At 40.3% G+C, this 23843-nt stretch overlaps 1 protein-coding gene across 2 annotated transcripts in view; it reads left to right on the forward strand.

The window, feature by feature from the left end:
- The first annotated feature begins 5095 nt into the window (after window positions 1–5095).
- Window positions 5096–23843, forward strand: part of mbd2 (methyl-CpG binding domain protein 2) — a 36945-nt gene continuing 18197 nt past the window's right edge. The window contains exons 1-5 of one of the 2 annotated variants that reach the window (XM_029444817.1): window positions 5101–5586; window positions 14301–14460; window positions 21056–21196; window positions 23404–23494; window positions 23569–23746. In XM_029444817.1, coding sequence (XP_029300677.1) covers window positions 5474–5586; window positions 14301–14460; window positions 21056–21196; window positions 23404–23494; window positions 23569–23746 — 683 coding nt within the window. In that variant the 5' untranslated portion in view covers window positions 5101–5473. Of the gene's footprint in view, window positions 5587–14300; window positions 14461–21055; window positions 21197–23403; window positions 23495–23568; window positions 23747–23843 lie in introns of both variants that reach the window. The other variant, XM_029444818.1, reaches the window with a different exon arrangement.

The following is a 23843-nucleotide window of genomic DNA, read 5'->3' on the forward strand; positions in this document are numbered from 1 at the left end:
CGCCACCTACTGTACAGGAGTGTGTAACATCTTCTTCTTTTTGTTTATTAGCGGGTGGCAACTAGCGTTTATGGTGCATTACCGCCACCTACTATGCTGGAGTGTGGACCAGAGTTCTCTATTTCAACGTTACTAACTGAGATGGACATGTTAAACTCTAGGGCAGTGGTTCTTAACCTTATTGGAGGTACTGAACCCTGCAAGCTTCATCAGTGCATTCACCGAACCTTTCGTAATTGGAAAAATAAAATATGATTTCTTCAAAACATAGGTATATATTTTATTAGTGCACAAAATGAACCATGCATCAGTTGCACACAAAATCACTGTGTTCAAAGAACAAAACCAACAAAACATGAATTTCACACAAAAACATAACTCAATGAATATTTACTGCAAATCAATGTGACTTTTGCTGTTGCTTTTCAGATACAAGTTCAGAAATACGCGGCTTCACCTTGGCAAGTGCCACTCTCATATCATTTTCGCAACAAAGTCTGTTCCTTTTCTTAGTTTTCATGTCTACCATCCTCGAAAAGGATTGCTCGCAAAGATACATTGTATGTATGAGTATCTCAAGGGCTTTCTTAGCAATAAGAGGGTATGGTACGATATGGTGACACCAAAACGTTGAGAGCGTTGTTGTTCTGAAGAGTTGCTGTTGAAGCTGGCTCTGCTGAAGTTCAATTATTTCTAGGTACAGAAATATCTCCAATTCCAGACACGTCTTCGATCTTACTTAGCTTGCGAAGTTGTCATTCTCTGTTCGTCGTTTCCATAAAGGTAGCTTTTTTTAAACGCCTTCAGATTTTCTTCCGCTTCGATAATGTTCACTCACCGTCCTGCATCTGTCGATTGAGATGCTTGAGAGCTTCGAAAATATCGGCCATATACGCCAAAATGAGAATGAACTCAGAATTTTTTAAAGCAATCTGCGTGACAATGTTGGTACTATCGCAAAAACAGGGCTAATTCCACACGCATGGCAAAAACACGATTCAGCACCTTTCCCTGAACGTTTAACCACCGAACGTTAGAATGGTACAGAAGTACCACGAATTCAGAGCCCATTTCCTTACACAGCTCTTTGAAGATGCAGTGCTTCATAGCATTATTTTGCACGTAGTTCACACATTCAACTTTTTTAGAAACTTACAGTACAATCTGGCCAACATGGACCCAGCCGACTCAGCACCATCCCAGACAGCCCAGTCGAGATGATACAACGCCATGAGCAACAGCTGATCTTCATTACGGAGGCTATGCAGGCGATATCTCTTTGCAACAAGCTTAGCTTTACGTCTCTCTGCGACCACGTCACAAATCTCTCCACTAAAGCCCAGAGTCCGGATACCACTGCTGCCTCCAGATTTCCGGTCCACACTTCTCCGGCGTCAGATGCACGCTTACCTCCACTTGAGCGCTATTCTGGCGTTCCTGGTTCGTGTCGGACATTCCTCCGCCTTCCCCACAGAGAGATCCCGGGTGGCATATATTCTCTTTGTGCTCACAAGCAGGGCTAAGGACTGGGGAACTGCTGAGTGGGAGAAAGGATCTCCAGCCTGCTTCTCCGTCAAACTCTTCAATGAGGAGCTGCGGAAGGTTTTCGATCATGTGATGCCTGGAAGAGAGGTCGCTAGAGGGCTGCTCGACCTGAAGCAGGGAGTGAGAGCGGTATCTGATTACTCCATCAAGTTCCGCACCATGGCAGCTGAGAGCAGCTGGAACTCTGCCTCACTTCTCGATGCCTTCTACCAAAGTCTGTCAGATCGCATCAAGGATGAATTAGCGGCTCGGGATTGTCCGACTGATTTGGATGAGCTGGTGGCTCTCTCCATCCGTATCGATGGACGTCTGCGGGAACGAAGACAAGAGAGGGTTCGGTCTGCTGTTCCTCAAGCCCCGTTTCATCAATCTTTCCACTCACTGGGGCATGCTACTGAGCAGGTTACCGACACACTCTCCTGCTCTCCAGAGCCAATGCAGCTTGGACGGACTCAGTATCCGTGCTCACAATACTGGCCCAATTTTCATGAAAATTGGTGGAAAGGTGTAGCATGGGCTAAGAGAGAACCCATTACATTTGGGAGTGGATTCAATTCACATGGCGGATACACACTTTATGTTTCACTTCGGTCAACATTGCAAGATATGGCATTTGTGCTGCATTTGTGCTGCATTCATGTTGCGTTGGAATAATAATTTCCCGACCGGGAAAATTCACGTGGACGACCCTCAAGTCATAACCACAACTAGGCAACAGTTTTCAACATGGAACATCCTTCTGTTTCTTTCTCCTTTAATTATTCCCTTCCTTCCTCCTTTCCTTCCTTACCCCTTTCCTTGCTCCCTTTCTCCCCCTATCCATTCCTCCTCCTTTCCTTTCTCTCTTTCTTTCTTCTTTCTTTCTTTCTTCTTTCTTTCTTTCTTTCTTTCTTCTTTCTTCTTGCCTCCTTTCATTTCATTTCCTTTCCTTCCTCCCTTTAATCATTTCTTTCTCCTTACCATATAACCTCCACCCTCTTCCTTCCTCCCAAATTAGAGCTTAGATTCTCTGCCTTAACCATAGTGGGCCGGGCTGTTATTTCTCAAAATGTGTCCCAGTGTTTTGAAAAATGTTTTGGCAATGGCATATGACAGTAGGCTTTGCTGAACATTCGGTAGGGTAGGTGCATATCAGAAATAGTGTCACTGAAAAGACTTAATTCATAATGTTGACATTCCAAATTATAGTATTAATATCGATAACTTACAGAAACATTGCTTTCGACCTTTTACCTTCTTTTACCATCGCCAAGACATTCTCTCTCTCTCTCTCTCTCTCTCTCTCTCTCTCTCTCTCTCTCTCTCTCTCTCTCTCTCTCTCTCTCTCTCTCTCTCTCTCTCTCTCTCTCTCTCTTAAAAACACCACGCACATTATATTCAATTAATATTTGTTGCCGTTTGGCCTTTCAAAAACATTTTCACTTCCAGCCAAAAACAGTTTTCTCTCCAGCTTGGTGCACACAAAGCCAGCCAAGGCCACAGTATTAAACCGTATTCTTCGTGTGCAATCACGTGACAAAGCTGTGTAACGTATACGTGCGACGCCATGTTGGATGATATACAAATAAAAAATGGCGTCTAAAGCGAACAACTACAACAATACAATTCTGACTTTTTCTAAGTATTCTGACTCTCTGGAGTCCCCTACAAAGGCAAGATTCAGAGAAAAAGTCCAAATTTGCAACCTTGACCCGTACACGCTAAAGCCGTCTGATTATATTGAGGATTTAGATTCATTACCGCCGATTGAATATCCTGATATTGTGAACAATCTTGTGCTACAAACGTTGTGGGCAACCAACGCACAAATGAAGGCATACAAGACCTTAGATGCTTATCATTTCTTTGTTTCTGGTTGGGTTGGTGGTTATCCTCGCTAACGTAAACATAGCTTTAGCATGAATTCTTACTAGATATAAAGTGGTCGCCACACACACACACGGGTGAATTGTGCTTTTTCTTCTGTTAAATCCTTACTATTAAGGTTGCTAAACCACAGCTTACGGCGTTCAGTAGACAGTAATTCATCCCTCTTTTGTGGATCGTTGTTTTTGATGATTGTAGGAAATCTAAAGAACCGTTTCTCTGGGTCACGAGTAGCGTTATTACCACAATTATACACTGCACACAAGGTTGGCATTTTCTTTCAATCTTAGACGTTTAAATACAAAGAAAATTACGAAGCGTTGCAGCAACTCACACGTGAATGGCCGCCGTCTTGGTTGTATATACATCCAACATGGCTGAATTCCGGGTTGGGAAATAAGCGTGACGTCACATGCACACGATCAATTAGCAGGTTTCCATCTCCCACTACTTTTGCATACTTCACTTCTCCAATTTTCCCTCTAATGATTATTGTAAGATTTCACCTCTCAGCCTTTCTTCACTCACTCTCCGTTCCACATGAGCTAGTTGCATCCTTTTTCTTTTTCTTAGCTACTCTCGTCTTCATGGATCTTCTTCCTCTCACTACCTCTTCCCACTCATGCTCCTCTCATCACTACAGTGCTGTCACAATCTGTCTCCCTCCCTGCCATCTTGTCAGAGTTTCTAAGGAACTGCAAGAATATCCAGATTGATATAGTCGGTTAATATCTCTACTTAATGTTCCACAATTCTCAGTTCTATATCTGTATTTGTATATCTGTGTCCACAATCCGAAGTCAAAGTCGTTTCATCAATCAAAGAAAAAAAACAAGTCCATATCCAGGGCAGCTACAGATAACAATTCAAAACTTCCACCACAATGACCACTTCCACTATCCAAGGTCCCTACCTCCAGTGTTCATGGGTGCTGCAGGCCCCTTTAACCCAGCGCATATGACGTCTCTGGGTAGAGAGATGTGAGGGAAGACAGTAGTGAGTGATCACTCCACCTCAAAATCCAGGCACCAGAAACATAACAGTCAATGCCACACAAAGTTTATCTGAGCATTTATATTTTTTTATAAAGAAATTATCAGTCTAAATGATCTTATACAACAACGGAAAAAATAACATTGAATAATTAAATTTATTATTGTTCTTATTATGAAATTTTGTATCTTCTATTAGGCCTGCTAAATGTATTCTTGCAAAAGTAAAATCCCAGTTAGTCAAGCCATGCAAGCCATGGATATTTTGTTTTTATTGTTGAAAGTGTTATAGTCTCTTCTGTTTATGTGGGATTTGTGTTTATATTGGCTATAGCCTAAGTAAATTATCTACTTTTTCAACATTGGTTGACTTTGATAAAACTTTGAGGGAATCACATTTATTGTGATGTTCTAATTGTTATATTTCAAATGGTATTCCATCCAAATTAATAACAATAATAATAATTTAATAGGCCTTACTATCGGTAATTTACAGGAATTGAAAAAAACTCGACCACTTTCGGCTTCCGTTTTTTCTTAGCTCACTTACTGAGTCAGTCAGCTATAGACGATCTCTCAGAGAGAGAGAGAGAGAGAGAGAGAGAGAGAGAGAGAGAGGAGAGAGAGAGAGAGAGAGTGTGTGTGTGTGTGTGTGTGTGTGTGTGTGTGTGTGTGTGTGTGTGCGTGTGTGTGTGCGTGTGTGTGTGTGTGTGATATCGCAGACGTCACAGCCTGCCGTTGGTCCAGTTCAGATCAGATCAGATGAGCCGTTGGTTCTCTTCGGAGGTAAACGGAACTATATCCGGACTTGACGGAAGTTAACCCGGGACATCCCAGCTCACACTCTGTACCGGGACACTTCATTTCTATTTACCGAAAATAAGCAGCACAAACAGCCGGGGCGGAGGGAGGGAGAATCGCCGTTAACGTAACGTCCGTGACGTCGCCCGCCCGGGCTGCTGCTCCACTGGGTTTACTACCACGCTGTTTGTCTGGAGGGTCGTCATCGGTGTTTGCTGAGTGATCGATTTGTCCGATCGGAGCCTACTAGTGGGAGAGAAAAGTGTGTGATGATGGAGAAGAAGAGGACGGACTGTCCCGCTCTGCCGCCCGGTTGGAGGAAAGAAGAAGTGATCAGGAAGTCCGGACTGAGCGCTGGAAAGAGCGATGTCTACTACTACAGGTAGCCTACCCCGCCACACTCATCGATCAGTCACTAATCAGTCCGGTGCCACAGTAAACTGGTGATCGATCAGTCAACCTGTGCTCAAGGGTCAGAACTCTGACTGTCATCGTCAGCGCTGACCGCACTTGTGCTGATACAAGTTGATCGGAAAGTGTAAAATTATTCAGTTCGGCTGCTGTCAGAGAAGTTACAAAGTAGCGTACGTGGAGTGGCTCTGTGGTGTCACATTGTCAGCGTAAAATATACATTACGATGGTTTTTAATAACAACCCTATAACATGCCATACATATTTAAATAATATTGCTTCTGTTTATCTACGAGCTGTTTACTGACTGACGGTTCATTCAGGGTCATAGCCAGGATTTGAAATACTGATCACATGAGTATCACCAAAAAATAATGGATTGGATTTTTCATGTTTAGGCTGTCTGCACGTTCTATTTTCCGTCATAAAACCTTAATTTCTTTAAGATCTTAAAGAGTGAAGCTGAGATTGCAAAGTGGCTGTTGTTGTGCAGCTAATGAAGTGATAAATCAATGTAATGTAAACAGTTATCTACCTCCCTTGTTTTAGTCCTACCCAGAACTATTGTCATATACTTTTACACAGGGTGTGACAAGTATTTACTGGTAGACACCTTGTCACCAGTAGGTTTGATACGCTGCTTTGGTTTCAGTGGCTACATACTACTCGTTTCAGCATCAGCTCTGTTTTCCTTCTTTCTGCACTTTTCCTGTACATGTTGTCACACACAGTAAGTGCATTAAATTCATATAGGAGTTAAGAGCTACATAAAAGAGGTAGGCAGCAAGTCTCAGCAATCATATTGAAGTTTTTCCATCTAACTATAAAGCGAGGAATCTCTGTATGTCTGTGGGTGTTTATGTCCTTCGTAGTTCTCCGTTCATCCGATCTACTTCACACTTGGGGGGTGTATTATCGGGGGCCCAAGGGAGTAGTGTCAAATTTGGTGCAATTAACAAACGGAGGATGTATGGTCCTGTGTTCTTAGTCTGACTGAGGTGAGACTTCGGTACCAACATACGAGCGCGCGTATGTGTATGTGTGTGTCAGTTGTAGCTCTTCAACTACAAATCATGTCCCCTTTTAAATTTGTTACTATTACTGATGGGCGGGCCATGGTTTCAAGGCATCCCACCAGCGGCTCTCACAACTCCGGAAAAGTGACAGCACACGAACATATCAGACAGAGCAGCAGAGAGACCATCAGGTCAATATAAACAAATATTTGCTATTATATTGTAATTTATTCCTAAACATGATGCTCAGAGTAGTACATTCAGAAAGTGTTTTTTGTGGCGACAGGGTCTCTACCTCTTGCGGATGCACAGTCCCGCTCTGAGCTGCTGTATGGATTAGCAGACTTTAAAAACAACAAAGATAATTATAAACGCGACTCGAATTACCAAATGTACCGATTAAAATTAGATATTTTCTGGTTGGTGGCACTGTTTTACCAAAACAAAAAATATCACTATGTTATTTTGACAGAATGTGGCTGTTTCTTGAATTAATCCAAGATCAGTAGAAGTGTCGTAGACATTTTAAATGACTTTTTATTATGTATTTTATGTATCAAGTTTGCTCCGCCATTTTAAAACTGAACCAGGCGCCCAATGGTGAGGAGCATAGATCTTTCTTATCCTATGTTTTGAGAAAAAATATATGATTAAGTGATGAGTGTATATAAAAAATGCTACGTAATAAACACAAATTAACAAAAAGAAAAAAAGTATTTTTTCACAAGGCCAGAGAGAGGTCAAGTGCCCTGTTTTACTTTATAACCTCAGTGGTTTTGTCAAAGATATCAATACATCTATTTAGAAATGACCTCCACTAAGTGTTTTCACAGGTATTTCTGACCATGTTTATTTGCGAGTGAAGTTGTTTGTATGAGTGGTTCTCCAGAAAGATTCAAGCAGCAATACCACAGGCCAAGCATTCAGCCCGTTCCAAACAGACTGCACTAGTTTTTCCTGATTTTATATCTTCACTTACTACTGCTACATAATACTGCAGAGGAAAGGATGTCACTCATAGTGCAGGTCTGTGGTGAGGCTGTGACGCCGCAGAGCCATCGGCTGTTCACTTCCTGTTGATCAGCGGTGGAGGCACTGCTCGATCAGATTAACAGCTCAGAGTCAGAAACATCTGAGCCTCGCCACATCTCGAAACTTTAACATGAAGATCAGCAGTTCAGAGCTGAGACTCAGCTTTACTTTCAGTTTACTTTGTAATGTGACTCATTAGTTCCACTAAAGAAACCAGCAGGTCAACTTACTGGAAGAACAGCGACACCCTGCTGGGGCCACTTATGGCACCATCTTTACAAACTAATGCGGTTTATCAGGAATTTTATTCAGACCCATATTTTATTTTCTGTTCTGATTCATGTGACACGAAGAATACTTAGTCACATAGTCACCATATAGCTTCAGTAAAGAGCTGGAGCAGGATGAAACACAATATATGATACTGTCAGACACACACACGCACACACGCGCACACACACACAGACACAGCTGAATGACTCTGAATGAATGTGTGTCTGTACTTCAATCTTTGTGACGACTACACATTTAGAGACCTTGATGACATTTTTTGAAATTTAGTAATTCATTTTTGTGAGGAAACTTTGTCCTGCCCTCACTTCTTCAGAGGGCTATTTGAGGCTTAAGGCTTGGTTTTTGGGTTACGATTAGAATTAGACCTATGTTAAGGTTAGGGGATACATTATGTCAACAAGGGCCCTCACAAGTATTGAAATAATAATAATAATAATAATAATAATAATAATAATAATAATAATAATAATAAATAATTGTATTTATAAAGCGCCTTTCAAAGCTAAAAGCAATCTCAAGGCGCTAAAATGCAGTACAACAACAAAAACAACAACAACAACAGACATAAGTACAAACTGTAAGGTTCGCTGGAACCGACAGACCTGAACCCATAAGCACGACACAGTATATAGTTCAGTTTACTCAGTAATCCAGGCAGGGTCAAATACCGGTAAATCAGTCCAAAAGGCAAACAAATCCAGTAAGGAGCAGGCAGAAGAATCGGAGTCCCGAAACAGGCAGGCAGGGTCAAAACGGGCATGTCAGGAAAACAGGTAAACTAGACGATCCCTTCCAGATTGTCTTGTGTTTTCCACACAAGACAATCTGGCAGGGAACAAGTGGGAGAGAACTGATATATATCCTCTGAGAGAACTTATGAGGGAATGAGAAGCAGGTGTGGCTGTGGAAACCAGGTCGGAACACCTGTTGGAGCATAATCTCCGCTGTTTCTTTGGCAGTAGGCTATTTGGTAAGTGGAATGAATTGAGCAGACTTGGAAAATCGATCAACGACAGTGAGTATGACTGTGTTACCGTCAGAGAGTGGTAGGCCAGTGACGAAATCCAACGAGATGTGGGACCATGGACGAGCTGGAACTGGCAAGGGATGGAGAAGACCAGAGGGGGCCAGGTGGGAGGTCTTGTTTTGGTAGCAGACTGGACAGGAAGCAACAAATCCTCTGGTGTCCGCCTCCATGGAAGACCACCAGAAGCGTTGACGAAGCAAGTGAGGCGAATGACCCCACTGGAAGACCTGAGCACAAAGACTGGCAGGAACAAACAAACTGTCATCTGGACAAGCACTGGGAGCAGGATGTTCAGCGTGGGAGCGCTTTACCTTGTCCTCCACGTCCCAAGTTACTGCACCGATGACACATGCAGAAGGAAGGATACCTTCCGGACTGGATGGAAAACTCTCCGACTGCAATTGACGGGAAAGGGCGTCAGGTTTCACATTCTTTGAACCAGGTCTGTAGGAAAGTGAAAAGTCATAATGGTTAAAGAAGAGAGCCCACCTTGCTTGATGAGAGTTCAGCCGCCTGGCTGAATGGATGTATTTCAGGCTTTTGTGGTCTGTCCAGACCACAAATGGCTGCTCTGTTCCCTCCAACCAGTGTCTCGTAACTTCAATTTACAGAAGGCTTCTTCTGCCACAGGGGACCATCAGAAGAGCACTTTCTGGGAGGTGAGGGCGGTGAGGGGAGCTGCCACCGAGCTGTAATTACGGATGAACCTCCGGTAGAAGTTGGCAAAACCCAGGAAACATTGAAGCTCCTTTCGTGTGGAAGGAGACAACCAGTCAGTGACAGCCTTGGTCTTGGTCGGGTCCATCTGGATGTTACCTGCATTGACGATGAACCCCAGGAATGATACTTCTAAGGTGTGGAATTCACACTTCTCAGCCTTCACAAACAGACGGTTCTCTAAAAGCCTCTGGAGAACTAGGCATACATGAGTCAAATGCTCCTGCTTAGATTTGGAGAAAATCAGAATGTCATCCAGGTACACAAAGATGCATACGTTGAGCAGATCCCGAAGAACATAATTGACTAATCCCTGGAAGACTGCAGGAGCATTGGTGAGACCAAATGGCATGACTAGATATTCATAATGTCCACTAGGAGTATTGAAGGCCGTCTTCCACTCGTCCCCCTCCCTGATTCTCACCAAATGGTAAGCGTTGCGGAGGTCGAGCTTGGAGAACATAGTAGCACCTTGTAAGAGTTCGAAAGCAGAGGAAAATAACGGGAGAGGGTACTGGTATTTGATGGTGATGTTATTGAGTCCTCTGTAGTCAATGCATGGACACAGGGTTTTGTCCTTCTTTCCCACAAAGAAAAACCCAGCTCCGGCTGGAGACGAAGATGGTCGGATGATTCCTGCAGCCAAGGAGTCATTGATGTGCCTCTCTCTCTCTCTCTCTCTCTCTCTCTCTATATATATATATATATGTATGTATGTATGTATGTATGTATGTATGTATGTATGTATGTATGTATGTATGTATGTATGTATGTATGTATGATATGTATGTATGTATTATGTATGTATGTATGTATGTGTGTGTGTATATATATAATGTATATATAATATATATATATGTATGTGTCATATATATATGGTATGTGTATTATCATGAGTGTATATATATAGTGTATAATAATGTATGTGTGGTGTATATATATATATATATATATATCTATATGTGTATCTAGTATATATATGTGTATATGTATGTGTATAATATATATATATATATGTCTATATATATATATCTATTATATATTATATATATATATATATATATATATATATATTATCCATATATATATATATCTACTATCTTTTATATTCTCTCTCTAATATTTGATTATCCATAGCATTATCTTTATTACTCAATATATATATATATTCACCTCTATATCTTATCTCATCTACAGTCATCATATAATATTTATTTATACTACTCACTATATTGATTTTATATACAACCATAATATATATTTTTATATATATATATAATATATATATGTATATATATATCTATATATATATATCACTATATATCATATACTCTAGTAGTATCTCTCTATATATCTATATATCTATTCTCTATATATATCTACTATATAATATCTATTATATCCATATGATCTCCATATCCTACATCACATATATTATTAATACACACATATAACAATATATATAATATATATATACATATATATATAGATATTGTGTATGCTATCTATATATATATTATATATATATGTGTGTGTATATATATATTATATATATCTATATATAATATATTATATTATACTATAACACACACACTATATAATTATATATATATATAATATATATATATATCTATATATACATCATATATTTACTATATATCTATATATCCATTATATATATATATATATATATATATATATCTTACTATATATGTTGTATGTTATTTGTCTCTATGTGTAATGTATCTGTATATGTTTCTCTCTCTATATATTTTATCTATATATATATATCTATTTTATATATTTTTTATATATCTATCTTATCATATCATGTGTTTGTTGTTATATATCATATATTTATATCTCTATATATGTATATTGCTATATTCTATATATATCTATATTATATTCTTTATATATCTCTTTCTCTCTCTCTCTATATATTTATATCTGTCTCTCATATATGTATATATGTATCTATCTCTATCTCTCATTCTCTTTCTCTCTCTATTTCTCTATCTATCTCTATCTCTCTTTTACTCTTTATAAATCTTTTATATCTTTTTAAATCTATATCTTTCTTTCTCTCTTTATCTCGTCTCTTTCATTCCTATTTCTCTCATATTTCCTCTATTTTCTATCTCTTCTTGTTATTCTATTTCTATCTCTCTCTTTATCTCTTTCTTTTCTATTCTATATCTATCTATGCTCTATTATCTACTTCTCCTCTATATCTATATATATATCTCTATATTATCTCTCTATATATACATCTCTCTATATCTCTCTATATCTCTGTGTCTCCTTCTCTCCTTTCTCATCTTTTTTATAATATCTATCTATCTATCTCTATATATCTATATATATATCTATCTCTCTATATCTCTATCTATATATCTTATCTCTCTCTATTTCTATATCTGTTCTCTCTCTGTCTACTATGTATACTATTTTCATATTTCTATATAATCTTTCTCTAAATATATCATATATTTATATCTGTATATATTTTTATAATATATTTCTATCATTTATCTCTTTTTCTCATATTTCTATATAATGTAATCTCTTTCTCTATTTATCTATATATTATATCTATTATTTATATATCTCTATTCCTATTTTTTCTAATCTCTCTCTTCATTCTCTATCTCTATATCTCTATATTTCTCTATGTTCTATATATCTCTATTATATCTTTCTTCTTTTTATCTCTCTTATCTCTTCTATTATATTCTCTATATATCTCTATATATATTCTCTATATCTTTCTCTATATCTATCTATATATCATCTCTACTCTCTCTTTTTCCTATTCTCTATATCTCATATATCTATATCTATGTATATCTATCTATATATCTCTTTACTATCCTTTATCCTCTCTCTCTCTATATCTCTCATCATCTCTCTTTCTATATATGTCTCTCTTCTCTATATCTATATTTATATATTTATCATATTTATCTCTCTTATATATATCTATCTATCTTTCTATATTTTTCTCTATCTGTATCTCTCTCATATATATGTTTATATATATTGGATATATATAATAGATATATATAGAGATAGAGAGATATATAATATAAAGATATAGAGAATAGGGAGAATATTATAATAGATATTAATAGTACTATAAGGGTATAATAGATATAGAGAGGAGAGAGAGATATATATGATATATATATATATATATAGATATATATATATAATATATATATATATATATATATCTATATATATATATATATATATATATATATATATGTATGCGGGACATTTCTCGGTGTCAGCAAAGAGTCTTTGCGCCCTTTTGCAGCCACTGTGTCACGCCTCAGCATCTCTCTTTCCATGGCTGTGCTGATACCAGGCACCGGCACCCTTTTACGTCTTTATGATACAAAGCATTGACAAAGAGAACGGATTGTTACATTGCTCTGTTTTTGTGTGCTTTAGTGTTTCCATCTCGGCTGGTGTCCTGCTAGCTCTCGTTGTGGGCGCATTATTAAAAATATCATTAAGAAAGCAAGGGAGTGTGTGAATGAACCTGGTTAAAGAGTAAGCGCCTGTCAGGAAAGCTCTAAAAGTAACGCAAAGGCGCCCACAACGACGTAAGGATCCTTTCATTGGTAAACACTACATCTGGCATTCTGTTGGTTGAGGAATTTTGACAGGGTTATTGCACAAAAAAATCCAAGAGCAGAGGAGAAATCAGAGAGTGCATGAATGTGAGGAGAAGGGCTGAAGCTGGAGCGCAGGAAATCTTTGTAAGCAACAATATATCTGAGTGCAAGCAACAATATATCTGAGTGCAAACAACATTATATCTGAGTGTAAACAACAACATATCTGAGTGCAAACAACAACATATCTGAGTGTAAACAACAATATATCTGAGTGTAAACAGCAACATATCTGAACGCAAGCAACAATATATCTGACTGTAAACAACAAAATATCTGAGTGCAAGCAACAATTTATGCAAGTGTAAACAGCAGCATATCTGAGTGCAAGTAACAATATATGCGAGTGTAAGCAACAATATATCTGATCGTAAACAACAATATATCTGAGTGCAAGCAACAATATATGTGAATGTAAGCATGCAGTTTGAGCAGAAGCAGAACAAATCTAAGCAGAAGCATAATCTCAACATGAAATCAAGGAGGCATGCTCTCAAATAGAAAAACATGCTCTTCTATAAAGATAAGAAAAAACTCCATAAGCCACAGCATGATGAAGTGTGCATTCATTCAAAATCCAGCACCTTCCTAAAACGTTGTGCGGAGGTGTGTGTTTTTATTTTAGTTTTAGAAAGTAAACCCCTATGAAACAATCAGAAAATAATGTTTTATTACTCTGATTCACTGCTTAGTTCTTCCTGTGTTCATTCACTCTGTAGCTTGTTTCACCATCGCTGCTCTCTCTCTCTCGCTCGTTGAGCCAACTCAAGATACAGCATCTCTACTTTAGTTCCGTCTAATCACAATAAGCAATTAAAAATCTGTAAATTATCTTTTTATATATCCGAAATTCAGATATCGATATATATCTGTCTGACTCTCTCCTCCACCCTTCCTTTCTTCCTTCCTTCAGTCCTTCAGGGAAGAAGTTCAGGAGTAAGCCTCAGTTGTCCCGTTACCTTGGAAACACAATGGATCTGGGATGTTTTGACTTCCGGACAGGGAAGATGATGCCTGGAAAACTGCAGAAGAACAAACAGAGACTCCGACATGACCCGCTCAGCTTGGCCAAGGTAACACTGATGGATCACAACTGTGGGGGAGGGCTGGGGCTGTGCTGCAGTTGTGTTGTGTGTTATCAGATTATCAGATTAACACAGTGCTTCTTGCAACAGGTCGACAGTTCAGCAGGTCAGATGACAACCACTCTGACCCTGTCTTGCTGTCGTGGGTTGTTTTACTCTGATCTGTCTCAATATCATGGTTGTCTTTATTATTATTATTATTATTATTTATTATTATTAATCTTTAATAAACAAGGCATAGCCATGCATAAAAAACGTTGATCTCAAAAAGAGAAAAGATGATTCATGACAGATTTAGCTATTAGCTCATTTCCATCTGAAGTCCCTGGACAGGTACACACATAACAATCAACAGACACTATAAACATTACCGCACTATTATAACAATTATATAAACAGATCAAAGCGAATCAACATATAAATACCAGCAAATTTATGAGTACAACTCACTTTTGGTGATTCCAAAGCGAGATTTTTGTCCGGATACTCTGCAGTAAGTCAGACTCGTTCCCAGTGGATGTTGGCCTCCGCCAGGGCTGCGCTTTATCACCAATCCTGTTTGTGATATTCATGAACAGGATATTGAGGCGTACTCATGGAGGAGAGGGGTTGCAGTTTGGTGGCCTGAGGATCTCATCGCTGCTCTTTGCAGATGATGTGGTCCTGATGACATCATCGGTCTGTGACCTTCAGCAGTCACTGGATTGGTTGGGATGAGGATCAGCACCTCGAAATCTGAGGCCATGGCTCTCAGCACGACACCGGTGGATTGCCCAGGGCAGGGGTGCCCAAAAGGTGTAGTGCGGGTAGCTCGCGCACCGTAAAAAAAGTAGCTCACAAGCCAAAACACTGTGGGCACCTCTGGCCCAGGGAATGTGTCCTTACCCCAAGGCAGTGGTCTTCACTATTTTTTACATGAGAGCCGCATTGATGGGACAAAGTCAATAGGAGAGCCACTTTTACCACAAAGTATGAAAAGCTACATCCAGTCATAAAAAGCATGTCTGCTTAGTCATCCCACCCAGAACATACAATATGCAATGCAGCCAACCAATACATTCAATAAAAGCAGGATTAGCTTAATACTGGGTTTGATATTGTCAAACTCTACAAACAATAAGGTTTTTTTTGCCCGAGCCAAAATCCATGCAATCTCAAAAGATGCCTCAGTTAATCGTTCAGCTGTATTATTAATTTCACTTCCAGGTGCGTAAGTTTCGTTGAATTTTGGATGCGTTGTTTAGAAATGCCGCTCCAAATGACTTCGCTTGAAACCAGAGCGGGTCTGTTTGCACCTTAAGCACAAAGGGTTCAACTCGTGGAGGACAAGTAAACATTCCTGTCCACTTTTCTTGAAATCTTCTTTGCTCGTCTTGTATGGCTCGTACCTTTCTTTCTTTTTTTTAATGGGAGCAGCTGTTGTCTGTCCACAAACCACACCTCCAGCATCTTCCTTTCGATTTGCGGTTGTTGAATGCGCCAAATCTTAATTTTCCTCGTTTGTCACTCTTTGTTTCTGTCCATCTGGTGTGCAACTTTTTTTTTAATAAGAAATCGATCCATTTACGTCCGTAGAAACATGCGCTAACTAGCATGAAATGGTGAAACGAGTCAACTGGAGCCAAGCTAATGCAACGTATGAAGTGCCAGGTTGGTCGTAGTATCCTCCAATTAAATGCTCCAATTTAGCGATATAAATGATTATTTAGCAAATGTCCATATTTATAAGCATGCTTATGATAACATATTTTTAATGATCTTAAGTTTATTTATTTCTATACTAGCACACTATGTATCTACCCGTCCAAGAGCACATTCGCCATTGTAGTGCTGGATAGACCGCCAAAATTGGCAACTCCGCAGTGAGTCAGTGTTCCGGCCGAGCAAGTTTAAATATCTTGTTTCTAGTCTATATTTGCATCTTTTATCTATTATTATTATTATTATTATTATTATTATTATTATTATTATTATTATTATTATTATTATTATTTGTAGGCTAATAGAGAAGACACTGTTTTAATGGGTTATATGTAATAGCCCTGCTTGTTTTTAGTGTTTTTATGAAATATCTGTATTGACTGCAGTCATATCTATCACCCCTTTATTTAGCCTCCTGCCATGTGAGCCACCAATTATAGCTTAGCGAGCCGCAGGAGGCTCGCGAGCCGCGCAATGAGTAACACTGCGCCAAGGGAAGGAGTACAAGTACCTTGGGGTCTCTTTCGCGAATGAGGGGACGATGGAGTGAGAGATTGGCTAGAGAATCGGAGCAGCAGGGGCGGTATTGCATTCGCTTTACGGCACCGTTGTGAGGAAAAGAGAGCTGAGCCAGAAGGCAAAGCTCTCGATCTACCGGTCGATCTTCGTTCCTACCCTTACCTATGGTCATGAAGGCTGGGTCATGACCGAAAGAACGAGATCGTGGGTACAAGCGGCCAAAATGGGTTTTCTTAGGTGGGTGGCTGGCGTCTCCCTTAGAGATAGCGTGAGAAGCTCAGCCATCCATGAGAGACTCGGAGTAGAACCGAGGCTCCTTTGCATTGAAAGGAACCAGTTGAGGTGGTTCGGGCATCTAGTAAGGATGCCACCTGGGCGCCTCCCTAGGTGTTCCAGGCACGTCCAGCTGGGAGGAGACCCAGGTCTCGGTGGAGAGATTATATCTCCACACTGGCCTGGGAACGCCTCGGGATCCCCCAGTCGGAGCTGGCGTGGGAAAGGGATGTTTGGGGTTCCCTACTGGAGCTGCTTCCCACGCGACTCGACCCCACATAAGCGGTAGACGATGGATGGATAAAAAACATGAATCATGACTGGTTGCTCAATAATAATTTTTTGCAACAAAAGTCTGCACGTTTTTAAGTTCAGCTGGAAGCATATTGCAATGCTTGAAATTAAAAAACTGATTGTGCAAAGGCAGTCTGCCTCTGTGGGATGTTGAAGTCTGCGTTTAGAGCAGATTTTTTTTTGTTTATTAGTGAAATACATCGTCACTGTTTTCTTTATATTTAAGGTAAGACACAAGTCACTCAGCCATTTAGCAACTTTGTAAAGCATGAATGAGAGCTTAGTGGAGAATTGTTATATCATAACATTATATTATTGTTATTTTTATAGACACTTATGTGACCCTCATGACTTAAAGTAACCTGGAAAGCCATTGGAAATGGCTTCGCTTGAAGCAGGGGGTCCCTGCTCCATGCTACACCAGTTTGGGGGTCCTTGGCCTGAAAACCGTTGAAGACCCATGATCTAAAGGGTTCATCCTCTGGGGAGCAGGAAGGGGGTTTGTGTGAACCCGGCCTCCCAGAATGGGAAATCTATCTAAAAGGTTTCAGAGTGATGATTTTAGTTGTCAGAAAATTTTACAAACTTTGGTAAACTTTAAAATTATTCCTACCTGTGCTGATATTTACAAGAGCTCCAGTATGTGTATGAGGAGAGATGTTTTGGGAATGATTGATGAAAATGTGCTTCTTTTAAAGATTATATAAGGGCTTTTTTTGTTAGCCAATGGAGTTGTTTGTCAATGTTTACTTATAGCCTATGCAAACAACTTGTAAATATTCAGGGTGATTCAACCTGGGGTTCATTTCACAACAATGACCGGCTCACTGCACGTTATCCCGCTTATTACACGACTAAGTTGAATACTCGATTCTGATTGGTCCATTTGGACATTCTGTTATTTCTGTATAACAGACCATTGCTCAGGACGCTCTGATTATAGGACCACTTTCAATCATATCAATCCGCAGGAGGAAATCTGGTAAATTTAACGTCAGCTGTGGCCAAAAAAACACTTTTTAGAAAGCACCATGGAATATTTTTTGAATAATCATTTTTATATATGTGGAGAGCAGGAAACTTTGGATTTATGATGGCTGAACTGTCCCCAGTAAAGAAAAGAAAAAGAAGAAGACAAGACAAGACAACAGCGCAGAAAAAGCAAGAGAGGTTACAGACACAAAGATATACTTGGCCCTAAACGCCTCCGAAACACATTTTCTAATGACATAGAAGCTCTGGATGGCATTAATTTGGCCTCCAGCACCACCGTAAGGAATCTTGGCATTATCTTTGATCAGGATCTGTCTTTTAACTCCCACATAAAACAAACTCAAGGACTGCCTTCTTTCATCTACGTAACATTGCAAAAATAAGACGCATCCTGTCTCAAAATGATGCACTTCAAGGCTGGATTACTGCAACTCATTGTTATCAGGTTGTCCCAAAAAGTCGCTTAACTTAAATTAACATTAATATCTTAAAGATCTCATAGTACCTTATACACCAACTAGAGCATTGTGCTCCCAGACTACAGGGTTACTTGTAGTTCCTAGAGTCTCTAAGAGTACAATGGGAGCCAGAGCCTTCAGCTACCAAGCTCCTTTCCAGTGGAACCAGCTTCCAGTTTGTGTTCGGGAGGCAGACACCCTCTCCACATTTAAGAGCAGGCTAAAGACATTCCTGTTTGATAAAGCTTATAGTTAGGGCTGGCTCAGGTTTGCCTGGGATCAGCCCCTGGTTATGCTGCTATAAGCTTAGACTGCCGGGGGACACCTCCCTGCTCTCCTTCTCTTCCTCTCGCCTCCCCTCCCTCTCTATCTGTATGCATTTATGTAAATGTATGTTACTAACTCAGCATCCGGGGTATCATCCCCGGAGTTTCTGTGTCTCTCATGTGGCAGGTTGCCACTGATAAAGTTTACATCAGGATCAGGAATCGTGGCTGCGCCTGCTGCGCCTGCTGCGCCTGCTGCGCCTGCTGCGCCTGCTGCGCCTGCTGCGCCTGCTGCGCCTGCTGCGCCTGCTGCCCTGGTCCTGCTGGACAACGGGAAGCCTTTTTGACATTTTCCTGGATTCACCCATACTTTCTCTCTTTCAACACAACATCATTTCTGTCAAATGTTTTATTTGTACTATGTTGTTTATCCTGTACACACGACATCTATTGCACGTCTGTCCGCCCTGGGAGAGGGATCCCTCCTCAGTTGCTCTCCCTGAGGTTTCTTCTATTTTTCCCCCTTTAATTGTGGAGTTTCTTTTAGGAGGCTTTTCCTTGTGCGATGCAAGGGTCTAAGGGCAGAGGGTGTCGTAACCTGTACAGTCTGTAAAGCACACTGAGACAAATGTATAATTTGTGATATTGGGCTATATAAATAAATTTGATTTGATTTGATTTGAAAGAGCTGGACAACAGAGAAACCTGCAGAAGAAGACAGACAGGAAGTAAACACTGAAGGGAACACGGGAACTGCTACAGGCTTACTTAGTCTGGTATGACCAGCAGTTTATGGTGGCTAATGCTAGCACATGTTGCTGATGAAGGACCTAAGATACGGCACAAGCTATAACGTGGACCTAGATTTAAGATTAGTTGTCAATTCCAATAGACAGAAATAAATGGAATTTAATTATCGTTCATTGGATTATTTACACCCATGCTTTTTCTACTGTCACATATTAAAACACCCTCTGTGAAAAAGGCCTCATGTCTGTGCGCATCTGCTTCTTGTCTTTATCGCAAGCTAAACTAATTACCTCCGACAGCAGCCCCTCCAGAGCAGTAGTTGTTGAGGTATGTTTTAAAATACAACCAACCAACATCAGCATCCTTCAACAGGGCAGACATAATGTAATAGTGAGTGTGAGCGTATGTGTGTGTATTGACACGGTTGTTGACTTTCTACAGCTGCACTTCACACATCATTAATTGGGAGCGCACACACACACACACACTCACACACACTTCCTGTTGTCTGGAAAATCTCAATTTAGAGTTAACCCTTTCAAGGTTCACTGTGTAATCAAGCCACCTGCTCCAAAGAAATAGGGGCAGTATTTCACCTCTACTACTACTTCTGGCAGACGGAGCTCCAGTCAGCAGCCGGAGAGACTTGAACTGCAGACAGATATACCCTCAGAGAAACAGCTTCCTGGCAGCTGTAAGGACAAAGAGAGGTGGTGCGGGGGGTTTCTCCTTTTTGCCACTTTGAATGTAATCCAATAAAGAAACTAGAAAACAGGAACATAGGTGTAATATCTACAAGAGAGTGAGACAGCTGCACTTCTTCTCCATCTGTACTGAGGCAGACTGCAGCTACACTGACTCACTATCACCTCTAGAGGAACAAGTGGTATTACAGGCTGGACGGAGGGCAGCTAGCTGTTAGCATGCTAACTTCAGTAGATATCTCTGCAACACCACACAGAGACGTCTTTTACATAATGTCATCACTGTTACCTCTTCAAACTCTGTTCATAATGTTAGTTCATTGTTTTAATGTTTTAACTTTCAATTCTGGCAGATCATACACATTGAACCTTTAAGCTCAACTGTCAACACGCGCGCACACACACACACACACAAACACAAACACAGATTACAGGTTTATTATCACTCTCTTTCTCACATTTAGGAGTGTAAACTAGACCAGGATGGAGGAAAGGAATAAGGGAAAGAACAATGGAAAATAGGAAGCAAAGAGAAAGGAAAGGAAGGAAAATAATGTTGAAAGAAGGAAATGAGAAAGGAAAGGAAACATGTCACCAACACAGACTCTGTCTCTGTCTCATCCAGGGAGGTAAACTGGACCTGAACACAGCTCTGCCAATCAGACAGACAGCATCCATCTTTAAACAGCCCGTTACCAAGGTTACGAGTCACCCAGGCAACAAGGTGAAAACAGACCTGCAGAGAGCTAGCGAGCAGCCCAGACAGGTGAGAGGCTGACACACACTCACTCACTCACTCACTCACTCACTCACTCACTCACTCACTCACACACTCACTCACACACTCACTCACACACTCACACTGAGGTGTCAGGCTGTTTCACAAGAGATACTGGAGGAAACCAGGTTGTCCTAGTGACTGGGGCCACTAGAGGGTGCTGAGGTGTCATTGGAAAAGAAGCATGACAGTGTGTTCTGCAGAGGGACTGAAAGATGGTGTGATGAGTCAGACCAGGAGAAAATGGCAGAGAAGGAGGGATGAAATTGTAGATTTAGAGGAAAGAAAAATGAGAGGAGAAAAGAATCTGGAAGGAGGAGGAATGAGAGATGGAGAAAATAAGTTAGATGTTGTAAAGGAGGATGAAACAGATTGATGGGAGAGAAAGGAAAAATATACCAAAAAAGAGACAGAGCTTAATTATTTTATGTGTTTTTATTTCATCATCCCTATGTAGTACAATACAAGAAATTCAGTAGTTGATACCAATACCAGTGAAATTCTCCATAAAAAACTAAATCTAAAGAATAATCCCATGTATTTCAACATACACTCCTTTATTACCGTTTACACACTGCTTTTTGTTAGGAAGTTAAACTCCCTCTCTAATATCTATTTTATATTCCGGTGAAAACTTACTCCAGTAAATAGAATGAACCTTAGATACAACTTGGCAAGGGAAATATTTCTCGTCCACTCAGCTTCTAGAACCTTTGGCTCAGCTGTGAGACAGAAAGCTAAAGTTATACTAACAAGATTCAAAGTCAATAACATTGAGTACTGTTGACAAACTGTAAATATAATTTCAAATTCTAGCTTACTAGTTATGCATTGTCCCCAAATCCATATATAAAAAATAACACTTTCATGAACAATTGATGGGCTGCAGCCTGAAGTAGCTAGTGTAATAGTGAATAGGATGTGAGATGATCACTTATGTGATACAAAGTGTCAGTAAATTGAGAGGGGAAGTGAGTTACAGTCGCCATCCTGTGGTGTTCTGATGTGTTCTCCTCTTTTTCATCTTCCATTTGATTTCCTTCTCCCGGTGTTAACTCCTTGTTCTTTTCAATGTTCTCTTTCTTCAGCTGCATCCCAGTCATCAGAGTTGTCATCTTCTCCAATTAGGTTAATGTTGACATGTTGTCACTCTTTGCTGTTATCAGATGTTAGCTTGTATTGCAATAAATTGTAAACAGAGGCTTTGATTGCATCCCTGTTGCTATGGTTACCCATTTCAGATACAGCCAGCACATTAATTTCGATCAGTGAACAGACATTTCACTGGAACTACTTAGTAGGTGTCCCTTATCAGGTATTAATGGACACCCTGCAGCCATTGAGAACTGAGTGTTCCCCCCAGAACATGGCTGTTGTATTATCAGGTCTAGGTTTTGATTTGTAGTTTAGCATCAGATTTCACCCGGTGATGTCAGCACTGCGACACAAGGCACATGTATTGTACATGATCAGATCGTATTGAGTTTTCAATATAGTCCCCACAGTCTTTCATTCACTGTGTGATGGTGGGCCACACACGTACTTATAGACCCATAATTACATCCAGGTAACTTATTTCTCTTTCTCATTACTGACCAGGAGGTGCAGTTGCTGTGTTCATGTTCATTCATTTATACAGAGCGCCAATCACGGCGATCAGCAGGTCTGCTAGATTTGCTAGATGTATGTTACTGATGTTTATTTAAAAATCCTGTTGTCAGCATCACAAACTTGGAGGAGAAAAACAAGCAGCTCTCTCTGACCAATCACAGAGCTTGTTGTTCCCAGGCAGTATCTCCATCACTGCTGATGTAGTTACATATTTGAGGAGGTATATGTCAGCTACACTGTAGCCTACAGAGTAACCCCTGAGGTGTTGTTCTCACCTGAGATTTCCTGTAAGTATCCTGTATTGTGGGATACCTTTGTGACTTGTTTTCCGTAGGGCATGATCAGCCGTTGAGGTGTTCTGGTTGTATTTTATTCCACTGTCATCACCTAAAAGCTCTTAATGTGAGGCAGCAGCAGGAAGTGTTTGACATTAAGAGCATCTTAACACAGCAGCAGACTCCAGCTCGGGCAAGGAGCAGATAAGAAAACAATGAGGCTGAAATGAAGGAAACTAAACATAAACCACAGAGATCCTACAGTCCTCAGCAGATATTCAACTCTGTTTGCCGTTTGTCTGCCTGCAGCTGTTTTGGGAGAGGAGGTTGAAAGGTCTGCGGCCATCAGATGTTACGGAGGAAGTGTTGCGGACGCTGGACCTGCCCAATGGCCTGCAGAGTAAGTCTCCATCATGAAGCTGAACACACACCATGCTCCAGCCCTGACCGCTGGCATCTGACCTCTCTCTGCAGGTGTTGTGCCAGACTCCAGCGATGACACTCTGCTGTCGGCTATTGCCAGCGCTCTGCACATGAGCTCTGCTCCAATAACTGGACAGGCGTCTGTGGCTGCTGAGAAGAACCCAGCCATCTGGCTGAACACGTCCCAGCCATTCTGCAAGGCCTTCACCATCACTGACGAACACATCCGGTGAGAGACGCTCTTTATATATATATATTTTTTACCTGTTGGTCATTATTTCCGCTGTTTCATTTGTGCAGTAACTATTTCAACACTCAATTCAACA

Source organism: Cottoperca gobio, chromosome 12 (assembly GCF_900634415.1).
Source record: "Cottoperca gobio chromosome 12, fCotGob3.1, whole genome shotgun sequence".
NCBI lineage: Eukaryota > Metazoa > Chordata > Actinopteri > Perciformes > Bovichtidae > Cottoperca > Cottoperca gobio.